This window comes from Macaca nemestrina, chromosome 1 (genome assembly GCF_043159975.1).
Source record: "Macaca nemestrina isolate mMacNem1 chromosome 1, mMacNem.hap1, whole genome shotgun sequence".
Classification (NCBI taxonomy): Eukaryota; Metazoa; Chordata; class Mammalia; order Primates; family Cercopithecidae; genus Macaca; species Macaca nemestrina.
Window position 1 is genome coordinate 108,559,521 of NC_092125.1, and position 15,907 is coordinate 108,575,427.

Here is a 15,907-nt window from a genome sequence, read left to right on the forward strand (position 1 = left end):
CTGCTTCTTTCATCTGCTTTGCTTTTTCGCCCAGTGCGTTAAGTGGCTGATTTTCTGTGCTGTTCCTCATGTACTTGATCCATAACTCCAGATTCTATAGGTGGAAAGTATGTTTGTGGGAAAGCACTTCAAGGAAACTGGCTGGAAAAGAGAACTTGGAGTGAACTGAGACTTAGGCAACTAGTTGCTGCCATGTCTCTCTCAGCCTGTGATAGTGAAAGGGCACATAAGATTCCATTCAGTTTCTAATTCTAGGCCTGTTTGGGAGTAGTTATGTCATCTTATCCCACTTCCTTTCTCTTCCTTGTTGTTAGCCATGGTACAATCTCCTCATAATTCCCCTTATTAGAAGAAGCTTTCCTGCCGGGCGCAGTGGCTCACGCCTATAGTCCCAGCATGTTGGGAGGCTGAGGCAGGCAGCTCACCCGAGGTCAGGAGTTCGAGACCAGCCTGGCCAACATGGTGAAACCCCGTCTCTACTAAAAATACAAAAAATTAGCCAGGCATGGTGGTGGGCCTCTGTAATCCCAGCTACTCAGGAGGCTGAGGCAGGATAATTACTTGAATCCAGGAGGCGGAGGTTGCAGTGAGCCGAGATCATGCCAGTGTACTCCAGCCTGGGTGACTGAGTGAAACTCTGTCTCAGGGGGAAAAAAAAAAAAGAAAAAAGGAGAAGAAGCTTTCCTCCTTGGAAGCATCTCCAACCAGAAATTGTATTTGCTCTCGTTTCCCTGCTTTCTTCTTAGAGTTGGGTCCACACTCCATGAGAATGCTGAACACCATGCAAAGCAGCAAATTGAGATTCCTTGATTTGGGGAAGAGATTTGGGAGGAACCCTTCAATAATTGGCATGGGACAAGAGGGGACCCAGTCCAGGTGTATTTGGGACCCGCAGTAGGGAGGAACAATTCAGAGAGAGGTGAGTGCGCAGGCTGCTTTCTTTGCCATCTGTCTGTTTCAGTAGTGGCTCCCAGAGCTGGCTTGGGATATCTGGCTGGAATCTGCTTATACCAGCTCCATGGCTCAGCACAGAGTTCTCAGCCTGAATCAATATTGACTTAACTACCATGAGACCACTGCCTTCCCTACCCTCCTGCTAGTTGCTTGAGAATGCCCTCTCCTCTAATGCCCGCACTCTCTTGGGCCTTGTGTCAGCATTTACCTGGATCCTGGTAGGGCTGGAGCTGGCTTCACTGCCGGGCCCTGAGTTTCTATAAGGAAAAAGGAGTGCTCAATCTCTACCTTTACCATTGAGGTCAAAGGGGAGAGATGAGTTGAGACATCCTTAAAGGAAGGTTTGAATTAGACCTTAAGACTTGAGGAGGTACTCCTCAACAGCAGAACAGGCAGCCAAAGATGATATGGAGTCTCTTTTGAGGAGCAACCTCTCTTTAAAAATTATTTTTGGGCCTGGCACCGTGGCTCATGCCTGTATTCCCAGCACTTGGGGAGGCCGAGGTGGGCAGATCACTTGAGATCAGGAGTTGGAGACCAGCCTGGCATGTTCGAGATAACATGGTGAAACTCCATCTCTACTAAAAATACAAAAATTAGCTAGATGTGGTGGCGTGTGCCTGTAATCCCAGCTACTCGGGAGGCTGAGGCAGAGAATCGCTTGAACCTGGGAGGCGGAAGTTGCAGTGAGCTGAGATGGCGCCACTGCACTCCAGCCTGGGTGACAGAGCGAGACTCCATCTCAAAAAAAATTTTTTTTGAAGGAATGCATGCATTTGGTAACAAATCCAATGGTACTCAAAGAGTTTATGAAGAAAAACAACAGTCCTGTTTCTGTTCATCCCTATTCCTGTTCTCACAGAGTTAACCTCTTTAATTATCTCAGTGTTCTGAAGGTTGTCACCATAGCTTTAGATAAAATGCTAGTTCCTCTGTTTCTTTGTTTTTTTGGGTTTTTTTTGTTGTTGTTGTTGTTTTTGTTTGTTTGTTTTGAGATGGAGTCTCACTCTGTCGCCCAGGCTAGAGTGCAGTGGCAGGATCTCGGCTCACTGCAACCTCTGCCTTTGGGTTCAAGCAATTCTCCTGCCTCAACCTCCCGAGTAGCTGGGATTACAGATGCCCACCACCGCACCTGGCTAATTTTTTGCCTTTTTTGGTAGAGATGGGGTTTCACCATGTTGGCCAGGCTTGTCACAAACTCCTGACCTCAGTTGATCCACCCGCCCTGGCTTCCCAGAGTGCTGGGATTACAGCGATCTCGGCCCACTGCAACCTCCGCCTCCCAGGTTTAAGTGATTCTCCTGCCTCAGCCTCCCAGGTAGCTGGGATTACAGGTACCCGCCACCACGCCTGCCTAATTTTTTGTATTTTTTAGTAGAGACGGGGTTTCACCATGTTGGCCAGGCTGGTCACAAAGTGCTGACCTCAGGTGATCCACCTACCTCAGCCCCACAGAGTGCTGGGATTACAGGCACAAGCCACTGCGCCTGGCTGTTTGTTCCTCTATTTCTTTACTTATTGTTACAAACAAGGATTTAGCTTTAGAGGATATACCCCTCATTTACATAATTATGTAATTGTTTTCATTTCTTCTACTGGACACCTGTGTAACTTTAAATAATATTTACTATATTTGAACCTCTCTTTCTTTTCCATTAATTTTTGACAGTCTCTCTTAATTCACCTTGTAGAATGAATGTCAGATATTGGTTTCCTTACCTGTTTTTCCATCTCTTATGGATCCATCTCAGAGGATTATAAGATGTATAAAAAAAGGATAGCAGAGTCTATTGTGGTGGCTCATGCCTTGTAATCTCAGCACTTTGGGAGACCCACGTGGGGATAGCTTGAGGCCAGGAAGAAGCTTTCCTCCTTGGAAGCATCCCCAACCAGAAATCATATAGCGAGCCATGATTCCACCACTGCACTCCAACCTGGGCAACAGAGTAAGAGCCTGTCTCTTAAAAAAGAAAAAGGAAAAAAAAAAAAGCAAGGGGTGGGGAAATAAAGGATGCTTTAAAAGGAGGAAAATTGAGCCTGCCTGCCTGCTTGGAAGCAGGGCACTGTATCAGATGATCTCTTAAAGCCATTATATGAAAATATAAAAACATAAAAATATCAGAATTGGCTCAAACCAATCCATATTTATCTAGTCCATGGAAAAAGATTTGCAAAAGAGAGTGGTGATTAACTGGGTGAGGGGATTGATTTGGGGCTCTTTACCATTCTGTCCTAGCAGAGACTGATCCAATAAGTCCTTCAGTGGAGGCGAGTAGAAAGTTGTTTGCCTAGAATCTTTCGAGGTGATAGGAAGTGGGGAGCTAGGTTAACCAATATAAGTGTATATCTTCTCTGTTTTCTCCAGCTGCTGCTCTGCCTGACCTGTAACAATTCCTTGTCACTCAGACCAGAATTCCCTGCTTTGCCCAGTTGGGAGCTGTGGAACTCAGTCAGTTGTCAACACTTCCCATCTTCCACCCCCTTTTCCTAGGGGCCAGCTGTTAGGCTGTGGAACAAGGGCGGCCTCTTCCATTTCCCTTCCAGTCTAACTGGAAGGAGAATTTAGGTTCCCAGTGTGAAGTGTAGAGCCTCAGTTGTCTGAACTCCCTTGAAGGCCATAGGAGTCATTTAATATTAAAAATTTAGATTGTCTTCTGTCACTTTTTCTTATTCCTCTGACTTAGAAGGGGAAGGCTGTTGAATACAGGACTTTTTCCTTCACTTTTTCTTTTGCTTTCTAGTCCTTTCACTTCCTTTATAACAGTTACCCTCAAAGGCATTTTTTTTTTCTTTTTGAGAGAGTCTCACTCTGTTGCCCAGGCTGGAGTGCAGTGGTGCAGTCTCGGCTCACTGCAAGCTCCACCTCCCGGGTTCACACCGTTCTCCTGTCTCAGCCTCCCGAGTAGCTGGGACTACAGGCGCCCACCACCAGCCTGGCTAATTTTTTGTATTTTTAGCAGAGACAGGGTTTCACCGTGTTAGCCAGGATGGTCTCGATCTCCTGACCTCGTGATCTGCCCATCTTGGCCTCCCAAAGTGCTGGGATTACAGGCGAGAGCTACCACGTCTGTAATGTAAAAATATGCCCACAGAGGCATATTTTCTTGGCATTCAAAAATAAATGAACCAGGTTGGGCATGGTGGCTCACACCTGTAATCCCAGCACTTTGGGAGGTCGATTGCTTGAGGCAAGGAGTTCAGGACCAGCCTGAGCAACAGAGCGAGACCCTGTGTCTATAAAACAATTTTTTTTTTTTTTTTTTTTTTTTTTTTTTTTTTTTTTTGAGACGGAGTCTCGCTGTGTCTCCCAGGCTGGAGTGCAGTGGCGTGATCTCGGCTCACTGCAAGCTCCGCCTCCCGGGTTCACGCCATTCTCCCGCCTCAGCCTCCCAAGTAGCTGAGACTACAGGCGCCCGCCACCACGCCCGGCTAGTTTTTTGTATTTTTAGTAGAGACGGGGTTTCACCATGTTAGCCAGGATAGTCTCGATCTCCTGACCTCGTGATCCACCCGCCTCGGCCTCCCAAAGTGCTGGGATTACAGGCTTGAGCCACTGCGCCCGGCCTAAAACAATTTTTTTTTTTTTTTTTTTTTTTTTTTTTTTTTTTTGAGGCGGAGTTTCGCTCTGTCCCAGGCTGGAGTGCAGTGGCCGGATCTCAGCTCACTGCAAGCTCCGCCTCCCGGGTTTACGCCATTCTCCTGCCTCAGCCTCCCGAGTAGCTGGGACTACAGGCGCCCGCCACCTCGCCCGGCTAGTTTTTTTTTTTGTATTTTTTAGTAGAGACGGGGTTTCACCATGTTAGCCAGGATGGTCTCGATCTCCTGACCTCGTGATCCGCCCGTCTCGGCCTCCCAAAGTGCTGGGATTACAGGCTTGAGCCACCGCGCCCGGCCAAACAATTTTTTAAATTAAAAAAATTGAAGAAAATGAATGAACTGATGTTGAGAACCATATCTGGATCTTGGTTTTGGAGAATCCCTTTCCCATTTTTTTTTTTGAGATGGAATCTTGCTCTGTCGCCAGGGTGGAGAGCACACAGTGGCACGATTGGACTCCCTGCAACCTCCGCCTCCCGAGTTCAAGCGATTCTCCTGCCTCAGCCTCCTGAGTAGCTGGGACTACAGGCGTGCGCCACCACGTCCAGCTAATTTTTGTCTTTTTAGTAGAGATGGGGTTTCACTATATTGACCAGGATGGTCTCGATTTCTTGACCTTGTGATCCACCCACCTCGGCCTTCCAAAGTGCTGGGATTACCCATGCCTAGCCTATTTATTGTTATTACTACTATTATTATTATTATTTGAGACAGTTTCGCTCTTGTTCAGGCTGGAGTGCAATGGCACGATCTCAGCTCACTGCAACCTTCGCCTCCCGGGTTCGAGGGATTCTCCTGTCTCAGCCTCCCGAATAGCTGGGATTACAGGCATGTACCACCAAGCCCAGCTAATTTTTTATTTTTAGTAGAGAGGAGGTTTCTCCATGTTGGTCAGGCTGGTCTGGAACTCCCGACCTCAGGTGATCCGCCCGCCTTGGCCTCCCAAAGTGCTGGGATTACAGGGGTGAGTCACTGCGCTGGCCATCTTTTATTATTTAAATTGCTAAAGCAGGCTGGGTGTGGTAGCTCATACCTATAATCTTAGCACTTTGGGAGGCTGAGCCGGGAAGATCACTTTGAGCCCAGGAGTTTGAGACCAGCATGGCCAACATGGCGAGACCTCGTCTCTACCAAAAAAATATAAAAATTAGCTGGGTGTGGTGGTGAGTGCCTGTAGTCCCAGCTACTCGGGAGGCTGAGGTGGAAGGATCACTTGAGCCCACGAAGTGGAGACTGCAGTGAGCTATGATCTCACCGCTGCACCACACCCTGGGCAACAGAGCCAGACCCTGTCTCAAAAAAAAAGAAAAAAAAAAATAGGCCAGGAACAGTGGCTCACGCCTGTAATCCCAACACTTTGGGAGGCTGAGGCGGGTACTTTGGGAGTCTGAGGCCAGGAGTTCAAGACCAGCCTGGTCAACATGGTGAAACCCCATCTCTACTAAAAATACAAAAATTAGCTGGGCATGGTGGTGCATGCCTGTAATCCCAGCTACTCAAGCTAAGGCATGAGAATTGCTTGAGCCTGGGAGGTGGAGGTTGCAGTGAGCTGAGATCATGCCACTGCACTCCAGCCTGGGCAGCAGAGTGAAACCCTGTCTCAAAAAAAATAAAACATAAGGCCAGGCACGGTGACTCACATCTGTAATCCTAGCACTTTGGGAGGCCGAGGCAGGCGAATCACTTGAGGTCAGGAGTTTGAGACTAGCTTGGCCAACGTGGTGAAACCCGTCTCTACAAAAAATACAAAAATTAGCCGGGCATGGTGGTGGGTGCCTGTAATCCCAGCTACTTGGGAGGCTGAGGCAGGAGAATCGCTTGAACGCAGGAGGCGGAGGTTGCAGTGAGCTGACATTGTGCCACTGCACTCCACTCCAGCCAGGGCAACAGAGCGAGACTCTGTCTCAAAAAAAAAAAATAAATAAAGTAAAATAAAAATAATAGTAATAAAATAGTAAATAACTAAAGCAATTTAACCCTATTCCCTTCAACACCTTCTTCTCTATATGACTTGCTTCAGATGCAGGCAGTGCCTGGGTTCCTGAGAGGCCAGGGAAGAGGCCCAGCTCCAGTTGGGTGGTTTCTAGTGGCAGAGCTGCTTATGTAGGAGAGGAGTCTGTTTTTCCTGCAGCTCTCGACATTGTCTGGCTCCCTGAGGAGTAAAAGCTGCCGGGAGGGAGAGTCTGTTCCGTAGCAAAATCCTCTGAATACTGTGATGTGATTCTTAGCTGAGCCCTGGGAGTTTTTCTTTTGCCTGTGAGATAAAAGAGGTGATAGTATCCTTATTTGCCTTCCTGGTGCTGGTAATAATCCCAATCATAGTTAATTGAGGCAGGCATCTGCTAAATTTTCTAGTGAGGTCTGAGACACTATATGTGGGAGAATGTCTGAACTGTATTTCCCCTGAAAGTTTTGAAAAGTGGACTTCTATGAGCTTTCAGTGACTTAAAAGTCTGTGGAATAGAGGGAGAGGAAAGGATGTACCAACCATAGAGACTGAGAAAAAGAAGTTGATTGTTTAAGATGATTGAGGCTATCACATGAGTTTCTAAGCAGACCTAAAAGGTAGTGGTCCCAGTTGAATCAGTGACCCTCTGATGAGAGTGCCCTATGAAGGCGTGGCAGGGAATGATTAAAGCTTCCTTCTTATTATTCCCGTGCAACTCACAGTTGCGAGTAGAGACATATCCACATGGGCAGCCATGCTGGGTCTACTGCTCAGAGGGCACTACCTAATTTCGGGAGAGAGCATAGTGAAAGAGTTGCCACCTTCTTACCAATACCAAGCTCAAGCTGCATCAGGGATATTAAATTCAGGAATGAACTTGCTTGGCAGAGTTGGCAGAAAGAAACAGAAATAGCCTTTTTTGGTGTTCTCTGAGAACAGAAGAGTTCCCCATCCATCTTTCTGCAAAACTTTAGTGGTGACTGCTGGGAGGCAGGAAGCTGGACTATATGATAATGGGCAGTGAAGAGTAACCTTGGGCCGGGTGCGGTGTCTCATGCCTGTAATCCCAGCACTTTGGGAGGCTGATGCAGGCGAATCACGAGGTCAGGAGATCAAGACCATCCTGGCTAACACGGTGAAACCCCGCCTCTACTAAAAATACAAAAAATTAGCCAGACGTGGTGGCGGGCATCTGTAGTCCCAGCTACTTGTGAGGCTGAGGCAGGAGAATGGCGTGAACCCAGAAGGCGGAGCTTGCAGTGAGTCAAGATTGCGCCACTGCACTCCAGCCTGGGCGGCTGAGCAAGACTCCGTCTCAAAAAAAAAGTAACCTTAACATTTCAGAGGTACAAGAATAGACACTGGAAGGGTGGTGGTGGAAAACTGCCTCCCAGAGGGACTAAAGAATCTCTAGGCCTCCTTATTCCACCTACCCAAAGTATTTGCATCCAGCGTCACCAGTGTTGAAGGTGATGTCACTAATATTTGGAAATTACCTGTATTCCAACTCTACAAAATTCTTCCTCTTGCTCATGCTCTTGAGTGTGTCTTAGACTCACTCTATTAGTATTTTTGTGAAGAGACCTCTGAGTCCTTTGTTAGCTATAGTCAGATTCTGGAGCCAGGTTGATCTGATGAAATTTCCCCCTGTTCTGCACTGATTCCAGATTTGGTGAGGCCCTGAAGGATTGCTCTTGCAGAGCAGTGTCTTCAGTCAGCAGTGTTCCTTCACTGAACTTCCAACAGTTTCTCTAGAGGAGGTGTTCTTTGTTTTGTGACTCCTGTTCCTCCCTGTTCTTTGGAAGGCCTAGATCTATAAGTCCTAGCCTGATTTCTTTTTGCCTTTTCACAGCCCCTCCAGTTGTTAGAATGTTTGTATGACAGTGGGGGGAGTGCTATTGGGGCAGAGAAAGCTGTCATAATGTCATAAGTATTTTTGGAAGATTCTCAAACAGTTGGAACTCTTTGCTTCCCTCATAGAACAATATAAGTTCTATGTTACACACACACTGGTTAGTAATCTTTTAGGTGATGAGGATTCAACTAGCATTTCTTTTTCTTTTTGTCTTTTTTTTTTTTTTGAGACAGAGTCTTGCTGGTCTTGAACTCCTGACCTCAAAGTGATCCACCCACCTCGGCCACCCAGTGTACTGGGATTACAGGCATGAGCCACTGCCCCCAGCCTCAACTAGCATTTATTGAGTACTATTATGTACCAAAGACTGTGCTAGATTCATTCGTACACGTGATGGTATTTGTTCCACACAGCAACAATGAGAAGGCAGTGTTTTTTCCCAATTTGCAGTTGAGGATACATGGCTTGCATAAGTTGCACATTTCTAAAAGGCTGAATGAGGATTTTGAACCCCAGCCTATTTGCCTTCAAGTCCAGAGCTCTTTCCATTATATGTCAGCAGCCACAGCACTGGAGAAAGAGGGTGTGATGTCATGACGTCAGACAACCAGAGAAATGGCACAGCTTCTTCAGGGTTGATGATAGTTGTTTTAGAGCTGCCTTCTTCTAAGTGAAGCCTGGCATGATATTTGCTGGCCTTTATTTTCTGGGAGCTTTGAGTTTAAAAGGGAAGGTAAAAAATACCTGTAACTAGAAAAATATATAAATACTTTAATTTTTTTTTTTTTTTTTTGAGACAGAGTCTCACTCTGTCTCTAGGCTGGAGTGCAATGGCGCAGTCTCGGCTCACTGCAACCTCCACCTCCCAGGTTCAAGTGATTCTCTGGCCTCAACCTCCCGAGTAGCTGGGATTAGAGGCACCCACCACCACACCTGGCTAATTTTTGTAGAGACGGGGTTTCACCATGTTGGCCAGGATGGTCTCGATCTCTTGACCTTGTGATCTGCCCACCTCAGCCTCCCAAAGTGCTGGGATTACAGGCGTGAGCCACCACGCCCAGCCAAGATTTTAATATTAAATAAAGATGGCTGGGCATGGTGTTTCACACATGTAATCCTAGTGCTTTGGGAGGCTGAGGTGGGAGAATTGTTTGAGGCCAGGAGTTCAAAGCTAGCCTGGGCAACACAGCAAGACCCCATCTGTACACAAAATTTTTTTTTTTAATTAGCTGAGCATGATGGCACACACCTGTAGTCCTAGCTACTCGGGAGGCTAAGGCAGGAGGATGCCTTGAGCCTAGGAGTTCAAGGTTACAGTGAGCTATGATCACGCCACTGCACTCCAGCCTGGGCAACAGAGCAAGACTTGTCTCTAAAACAAAAATAAAGGTTCGAGATGCACAGGACCTGTTTGTAGAATGTTATATGAGTAATGAAATATAGTCTAAAGAGGAAAAGAAAAAGGTTATAGCAGGCATTTAAAGGGAGACAGGAAGAGCAAGCGGATAGAAAAGTATTTGAAGAGTTAGGGAACAAGGGAATAACACCTGAATTGCTTCTCAGTCTACCCAAAGAATCTGTAAATCACCAGGCATGGTGGCTTGTGCCTGTAATTCCAACACTTTAGGAGGCTGAGGAGGGAGGATTGCTTGAGCTCAGTTCAAGACCAGCCTGGGCAACATAGTGAGACCTTGTCTCTACAGAAAAATTTAAAAAATTAAGCAGGCATGGTGGCACATGTGTGTAGTCCTGGATACTTGGGAAGCTGAGGTGGGAGGATTGCTTGAGCCCAGAAAATCAAGGCTACAGGGAGCTCTGATCGTGCCACTGCACTCCAGCCTGGGCAGCAGAGCAAGACCTTGTCTCAAAAACAATAAGATTAAAAATTTTTAAAATAAGCCAAGCATGGTGGTGTGCACCTACTTGGGAGGCTGAGGTGGGAGGCTTGCTTGAGCCCAGGGGTCAAAGTTGCAATGAGCCCAGATTGTGCAACTGCCCTCCAGCCTGGGTAACAGAGCAAGACCTTGGCTGAAGAAAAAAAAAAGAATTTGTAAATCTATATAAATACAACCTATACAAAACAACATTTCACATATATAAGCTAAGAACAGAGGCTAAGCTGAGTAACTAAGTACAGGAGGAATGATGAGTAATGTAATCAGAAGTGGAAGTAGTCAGGAAAGCTTCCTAGGAGATGTCTTCTTATCTGATTTTGAAGGAGTCCAGGAAGACAAAAAGAGGAGGTGCCCGGGAAGGTGTCATAGCAAAGGGAAGACCTGAGGATGGTACCACTAACCAGTGTGTGTATGTATCTCCCTTTCTGTTCTTTTCTCCCTCCCTCTTCCTGTAGCTTGGAAGCTCGAAGTCTGGCTGTGGCCATGGGAGATACAGTAGTGGAGCCTGCCCCCCTGAAGCCAACTTCTGAGCCCACTTCTGGCCCACCAGGGAATAATGGGGGGTCCCTGCTAAGTGTCATCACGGAGGGGGTCGGGGAATTATCAGTGATTGATCCTGAGGTGGCCCAGAAGGCCTGCCAGGAGGTGTTGGAGAAGGTCAAGCTTTTGCGTGGAGGCGTGGCAGTCTCTAGCAGAGGCACCCCACTGGAGTTGGTCAATGGGGATGGTGTGGACAGTGAGATCCGTTGCCTAGATGATCCACCTGCCCAGATCAGGGAGGAGGAAGATGAGATGGGGGCCACAGTGGCCTCAGGCACAGCCAAAGGAGCAAGAAGACGGCGGCAGAACAACTCAGCTAAACAGTCTTGGCTCCTGAGGCTGTTTGAGTCAAAACTGTTTGACATCTCCATGGCCATTTCATACCTGTATAACTCCAAGGAGCCTGGAGTACAAGCCTACATCGGCAACCGGCTCTTCTGCTTTCGCAATGAGGACGTGGACTTCTATCTACCCCAGTTGCTTAACATGTACATCCACATGGATGAGGACGTGGGTGATGCCATTAAGCCCTACATAGTCCACCGTTGCCGCCAGAGCATTAACTTTTCCCTCCAGTGTGCCCTGTTGCTTGGGGCCTACTCTTCAGACATGCACATTTCCACTCAGCGACACTCCCGTGGGACCAAGCTACGGAAGCTGATCCTTTCAGATGAGCTAAAGCCAGCTCACAGGAAGAGGGAGCTGCCCTCCTTGAGCCCGGCCCCTGACACAGGGCTGTCTCCCTCCAAAAGGACTCACCAGCGCTCTAAGTCAGATGCCACTGCCAGCATAAGTCTCAGCAGCAACTTGAAACGAACAGCCAGCAACCCTAAAGTGGAGAATGAGGATGAGGTAAAACTCTGGGGAGGGCCAGAGACAAAAGGTGGCAGAGGGCTTCATGGAGACAGGATGCCTTCTATATACACACAGGGTCATGCTGTTCTTTCTGTCCTCCCTCTGTTTCATTTCACTGATAAAAGCATGGAATGTTAAAATGGAAAGACCTTAGAATTCATGTATTTTGACTGCCTTAGTTTACAAAGGAAGAACTCAGACCCAGAGAGAGAAAAGTGAGTTGCCTCAGGTCATATAGGTAATGGCAAGGCTGATGCTCCTGATGGTGCCCCAAATCATTTTTATTAAACTGCACTGGCCAGGCGCAGTGGCTCACGCCTGTAATCCCAGCACTTTGGGAGGCTGAGGTAGGCAGATCACAAGGTCAGGAGTTTGAGACCAGCCTGGCCAACATGGCAAAATCCCGCCTCTACTAAAAATACAAAAATTAGCCAGGCATGGTGGCGGGTGCCTGTAATCCCAGCTACTTGGGAGACTGAGACAGGATAATCCCTTGAACCCGGGAGGCAGAGGTTGTAATGAGCAGAGATCGCGCCACTGCACTCCAGCCTGGGCGACAGAGTGAGACTCCGTCTCGAATGAATAAACAAACAAACTGCCATTCCATTAACACCTACTGTGTTAATGAGAACTGTGGCAGAAGCCCTCCACACCCTGACCTGAGACTTGAGATAGCTACCAGAGCCTCTCAGAGAAGCATCTGTGGGAAAGGAAAGGGTGCTATTGTCTTTGTGTGTGCTGGGGTAGGGGAGATGTTAGATAAAATATCAGCTTCATTCTCCTGGCCACTCCTACTCACAATCTAATCCCTTTTCACTACCCCCTGAAGATCCTACCTTTTGTTGACATAAGTGTAAGGTTCATTCTCTGTCACTGAGGTATCTGGAGAATGCCTTTATTGCCTGCCTTTCCTTGTGGGAAAGAGTGCCTTGCTGGTATCTTTCCCATACCATTTGGGAGAAGCACAAAGGGAAGAGAAAGCACTCTTAGTATAAAGTAAATCTAGTGCCTAGTCAAGGACCTGGAGGCTGGGAAAAAGAGGAAGCTACAACAGCAGTTGGAGGTATAATTTAGGATACAGAGCAGGGAAGAGATGGCCACATGAATAGGTTATACCCACTTTTCACTCCACATCTGGACGGATAGCAGAGAAAGCTGCCCAGTGAACTACCAAGTGTCAGTGACCTGGTGTCCCAGCCAGACAATGGTGCTCCAGTCCTCCTCTCTGACTCACCATTGGCCAGGCTCCCATCCTGGCTTCCAGCCCAGCCTAGACAAGAAGGGAGAAAAAAAGTAGGAATTTGCACTTTTTGAAAAATGCATATAGCTATGGTCCTGGCATCTGCCTCTGTGGGACATATAACCCACCCACGTTTTTGATACAATGGGACTTCTTTCAAATAGAGGGAAGTCAGAGTGACTAGAGAAAAGGAAGAAGGAGGGAAACTATAGAGCCTGCTCTCTGGAAATTTGGAATTTTGTTAGGATAATTTAATAATGGTAAAGTTAAAAGTGCTAACATTTATTCAGCACTTATGTGCCAGGCATCTTGCCAAGTACTTTACATTTAATCCTCACAACCATGCTGAGAGACAGGTATTATTTTACCAACGAGGAAACTGAGGCTTAGAAAGATTAGATGTTTTGCCCAAGGTCCCTCAACTAGTGAATGTCAGACCAGGACTCAAATCTCTAGCTGGTGCTCATAATCATTCAGCTGAACTGCCTTGGTTATTTCTCAATATGTACTTCCCGAGGTCCCCAGCTGTCAGAAGCCATGTGGGGAAGAATGGCCCAGTCTATGGCCATCTAAGCTTCCACATCCATGCACAGGCAAAGCCAAAACTGTTGTCAGAGCTAGAATGGACCATTTTCATTTCTGGTTGAGCTTGGCAGCAGAGCCCTGGGTCATGAAGGGAAGTTGCTGCAGAACAAGAAGAGTCATCCAGATTCTGGGTGGAACATGAAGGGTTGGATAGCTGTCCCATCTTGGGGTCAAACCTGTAGCAGAGGGTGAGCAGCTGGAAGTGAATTCCTTGGTGCCTCTTGTCAGGCTTGGCTTTTCTCTGTATCCATTTTGTAGTGCTCGTCTTAGGACCAGAAAAGCTGAGGCCTCAGGACTTTTCTTACTCTGCTGATCCTTGGTCCCTCTTTCCTTGCATCTAACTCCCACTCCAGGATAGGATTATGGATGGCACTGAGAGGCAGGTATTAGGTGAATACTTATATCATTTAGGGTGGGTTCTGTAGCTGCCATTCTTTCCAACCTGACTCCTTATCTTGGGTCACTAGATGCAGGAAAGGAAGGAGATACTATGTTCCCAGGCACTCCAGTGTTATCTGATACTGACGGAATGAAATACCTGAATTCACTATGGCTCCTCAGAAAATGGGAGAGCAAGAAAGAGACAGAGAGAAACATGAATATCACTAGGTTTCTAAGCATTAGAGTCTTCAGCACAGGGGTCTCTCCCAACCCTTTTCCTTCCTTCCGTCTGTCCGTCCGTCTGTCCTTCCTTTTGCCCACCCGTCCATCTGTCTGTCCGCCCTTTTTGTTGCAACAGGGTCTTGCTCTGTTGCCCAGGCTGGTGTGCAATGGCACAGTCATAACTCACTGTAGCCTTTAACTCCTGGGCTCAAACAGTCCTCCCACCTTAACCTCCCAAGTATCTGGGGCTACAGCTGTGTACCACCACATCTGGCTAATTTAAAAAATTTTTTTTGTAAAGATGAGGTCTTGCTGTGTTGCCCAAGCTAGTCTCAAACTCCTGGCTTTAAGTGATCCTCTCGCCTCAGCCTCCCAAGTCACTGGGATTACAGGCATGAGTGACTGGACCCAGCCCCTTTGGCATTTTGAGGATATGTCTGTCAAGGCCTTTGTCCCCTAAATACCAAAGGAACTGGTTTTCCGTTTACTCATCCTTCTTCCCTTTCATGTAACATTCATTCACTCAACATGTAGTTATTGACCTTGTACAGTGTGCAAAGCCATGTGCTAGAGGCTGTGGAGGATGGGGGATAAAATGTTATCCTCCCCTCTAGGAACGTGTAAAGTAATAATGAAAACCTCAGTATCTAGGAAACTGTTTAGTTTGTGACTCTCTTGAAAAAATTGTTTTCTGCCATAAGCAGGAAGTATACAGCTTACTAAAATGAGGCACATAATTAACGCCTGAGTAGAGATACTTTAGGAGAATCTCTAGGTAGACCCTAACACTCTGCTTCCAGTCTCTTGCTTTCCTTTTAGGTTCTGAGTTTAATACTATGCTCCCACCAGTGGTAGAGGAGCTCCCAAGGGTGAGGTTGGGCCTCAAAGAAGAGGCTCAGGGTCAGCATGTACAGTTCTCTTCCTGCCCATGGTCTCCCTGCAGAGCTGTTCTCTGCTCAGCTCTCACAGTGTTCTCTTTCTTACTATGAGGAATCCTTTACACTGTCTCCCACAGTCAGAAGGCTTTGCGCTGATTTTTCACATTTTCCACCATTGCTCCTCAAAGCCTGCCCCTTCAAAGCCATTTTGTCAGCCTAGTTGGGGAACTCTGCTCAGGCAGTTTGTCCTCCCATTTGTAACCAAATGGCAAATATTTTGGTATAGAATGGGGGAGCTAAGAGGAGAGAGTGATTTAGGTACCACACCCTCCCCCACATAATGACACTGTTAGTAGATTAGCTTTGTCTTTTCAGAACTGCAACCTTTGTACAGAGGAATCTGCCACATGTCACACTGGAAGCCCCAGTAGGCCTTCTAGCTTGATGTAGTGTGATGTCAGCTTCTTGCTTCATCTTTACTCCCTGGAGCTGACTCAGTATGAGTGACTCAAGCCCAGGGAGTAGGAAGAGAGGAGCAGGTCATGATCTACCTCCCTTCCCCCAGGGCTGTTAATGAGTCAGACAGGACCTGTCTGAGAATCAGCTGGAGCTTTGCTCAGGGAGCCAATATCCTGCCTGCTGTTCCTTCTTCAACCAGCTCATAGGTAGAAATAGAACCACTAAGTCATAATAGACTCTGACATCCTCACTGCCTTAATTCTCCCACCACCTTCTACCCAAAAGGGAAGAGTTGTTGCGTTAGGGGCATGTTTCCAAGTGTGGCTTCTCCCTCAAAGTGCTCCATTCCCCACTTTCTTCAAGGAAGGACCTGAGTATAGGACCTCCAGCTAGAATAGAACTGAAACCATGGAATTGAGTTCAAGTGGATGCTTGAATCTATTCAGCAGATTTCAGAGTAGAAACTCACTGACCATTGCCCTCCTGCCCTGGGAGCTC

At 47.1% G+C, this 15,907-nt stretch overlaps 1 protein-coding gene and 1 long non-coding RNA gene across 15 annotated transcripts in view; one reads left to right on the plus strand and one right to left on the minus strand.

Annotated features, from left to right (window-relative positions):
- LOC105497841 (phosphatidylinositol 4-kinase beta) overlaps positions 1–15,907 on the plus strand; it is a 36,646-nt gene that overhangs the window by 2,051 nt on the left and 18,688 nt on the right. For 8 of the 14 annotated variants that reach the window (XM_011769288.3, XM_011769290.3, XM_011769285.2 and 5 more), the window contains one exon: positions 10,705–11,641. In XM_011769288.3, the coding sequence (XP_011767590.1) occupies positions 10,705–11,641 (937 nt within the window). Of the gene's footprint in view, positions 1–746; positions 920–10,704; positions 11,642–15,907 lie in introns of all 14 variants that reach the window. The other 6 variants (XM_071085585.1, XM_011769286.3, XM_011769287.3 and 3 more) reach the window with 1 other exon arrangement.
- LOC139360156 (uncharacterized) lies at positions 13–6,677 on the minus strand. The gene is made up of 3 exons (XR_011617329.1): positions 6,546–6,677; positions 1,163–1,211; positions 13–141 (listed from the first exon to the last, which is right to left on the minus strand). It is a non-coding gene; the product is annotated as an uncharacterized lncRNA (long non-coding RNA).